This window comes from Sceloporus undulatus, chromosome 5 (genome assembly GCF_019175285.1).
Source record: "Sceloporus undulatus isolate JIND9_A2432 ecotype Alabama chromosome 5, SceUnd_v1.1, whole genome shotgun sequence".
Taxonomy (NCBI): domain Eukaryota; kingdom Metazoa; phylum Chordata; class Lepidosauria; order Squamata; family Phrynosomatidae; genus Sceloporus; species Sceloporus undulatus.
In genome coordinates, this window is record NC_056526.1 from 127,097,433 (window position 1) to 127,099,394 (window position 1,962).

General features: G+C 40.5%; 1 protein-coding gene across 1 annotated transcript; it reads right to left on the bottom strand.

Moving 5' to 3' along the window:
* Positions 1-531: 531 nt before the first annotated feature.
* Positions 532-1,289, bottom strand: LOC121932220 (peptidyl-prolyl cis-trans isomerase A-like). Its single transcript, XM_042470713.1, has one exon. It carries the CDS (start codon positions 1,198-1,200, stop codon positions 703-705), a length of 498 nt encoding a protein of 165 aa, XP_042326647.1. The 5' UTR covers positions 1,201-1,289; the 3' UTR covers positions 532-702.
* Between the last annotated feature and the right edge of the window lie 673 nt (positions 1,290-1,962).

Sequence of the window (1,962 nt, forward strand, 5' to 3'; positions counted from 1 at the left end):
TGTGTGACTTGTCCAAGGTCACCCAGTGGGTTTTTATGCTTGAGTGGGGAATCAAACCATGATCTCCAGTCACAGTCCAACACTCAAACCACTGCACCGTCCTGGCTCTCAAGGTCTGCTTCCCCTTGCTGGAATAAGAACAATTAACCTGGTTGCACAAAGCCCAGTTACCAATCTGGCTGCAGCTCTTCTAACCAGCTGAAGTTGTCAAACACTCTTCAAAGGAAGCTCTACATCAACCCAAAAATTAATATCTAGCTTGTCCAGTATTTCTTGACCTCCTGACTTCTTGTTGACTTAACAGAATTTTTAATGGCTGGTTTTTTGTTTTTTTTTAGATTGTAGCATCAGTTACAGTGTACAACGTTATGCGTTTAATTACAGATTTTGTTGTTGTTAATTGCCATCAACTTGATTTCAACTTATAATTTGAGAATTTTGAATCAAAGCTCCACTGTTGTTTACCTGATCCAGGCATCTTCATATAAACTATATTACATATTTCCATGCCTGTTTTTTTGTTTCTTTTAATTTAACTTGTTTATTTTGTTTTGCAAACAACGTTGTCTTCAGTCCAGTGGGACTTGTGAGGGAGCAGAAATTGAAACCCAATAGAAAAGCAGCAGTAAGTCAGGAACAAGGATTACAGGGGACTAACCCCAGCTACAGAAGGAATGGTTGGTTGTTAAGACAAAAGGAATTTTATGACAGCTGCCCACAGTCACTGATGGTGATCTTCTTGCTTGTCTTGCCATTTCTTGATCCAAAGCGCTCCATTGCTTCCACAACATTCATTCCCTCTCTAACATGGCCAAAGACCACATGCTTCCCATCCAACCAATCAGTTTTGGCAGTACAGATGAAGAACTGAGACCCATTCGTATTGGGACCAGCGTTTGCCATAGACAAGATACCAGGGCCTGTGTGTTTGAGGAGGAAGTTCTCATCATGAAATTTCTCACCATAAATGGATTTGCCCCCTGTTCCATTATGGCGGGTGAAGTCACCACCCTGGCACATAAACCCAGGAATGATTCTGTGGAAGCAGGAACCTTTGTATCCAAAACCTTTCTCTCCAGTGCTCAAGGCACGGAAATTTTCTGCTGTCTGTGGAACCTTGTCTGCAAACAGCTCCATAGTGATGCGGCCGAGGGGCTCCCCATCTGCCTGGATATCGAAGAAGACGACTGGGTTGGCCATGGCGGCGGGAATGCCTCAAGTCAAGGAAGACCGACGGAGGAGGAGGAGAGGAAAGGCAACGTCGAGGAGACTCCGTCAGGGAGCGGGGCGCAGCCTGTTTCTTTTAATTAGAGACTTTGTTTTGTGACAAGAGTGCACATTTACGTGTACTTTCCATTTCCCTAGCTGTCTAGGTATTTCCCATACATGTTGAAACATTTTGTTTTGGTATATCATGGTCTGGTTGCTTGCTTGCTTGCTTTACAGTTCCAGTCATAAGAAATATGTTGGCTTGAGGTCAAGCTAATCAGATATTTATGAGTTTTGAGACACACAGCAGAGAATATTCATCATGAAATTGTCTGTCGAAAATATCACACATGCATATGAATGTACATGGATGTTTTATCTTTTGTCTTTTTATGGATTTTTTAAAATGGTTTTAATTCTATAGATGGTTATGATGCAGTTAATAACTTTTTGTACATTTTTACTTTGTCTCATTGTATGTGAGGAAGACAAATATAACCCTCCTCTGAACAAATCTTTCCAAGAAACCCCTATGATAGGTCACCTTAGGGTTGCCATAAACCAGAAACAAGTTGAAGGCATTCAACAACATGCACTTTTTCTCTCTAGTTTATATATTTTTTAAAGACACCTTGAGATCAATAATTATTAAAAAGGAAGTGAGGAGGAAGAGGAAGAAGGTGGAATGATCAATACTTTGAACATCTTGAACAAATAGGACAATGTTTTAATTTGCATATGTTGCAATAAAAT

Bases quoted from the DNA above. Each gene is read 5' to 3' on its own strand.
- LOC121932220 (XM_042470713.1), bottom strand. From the start codon at position 1,200: ATGGCCAACCCAGTCGTCTTCTTCGATATCCAGGCAGATGGGGAGCCC.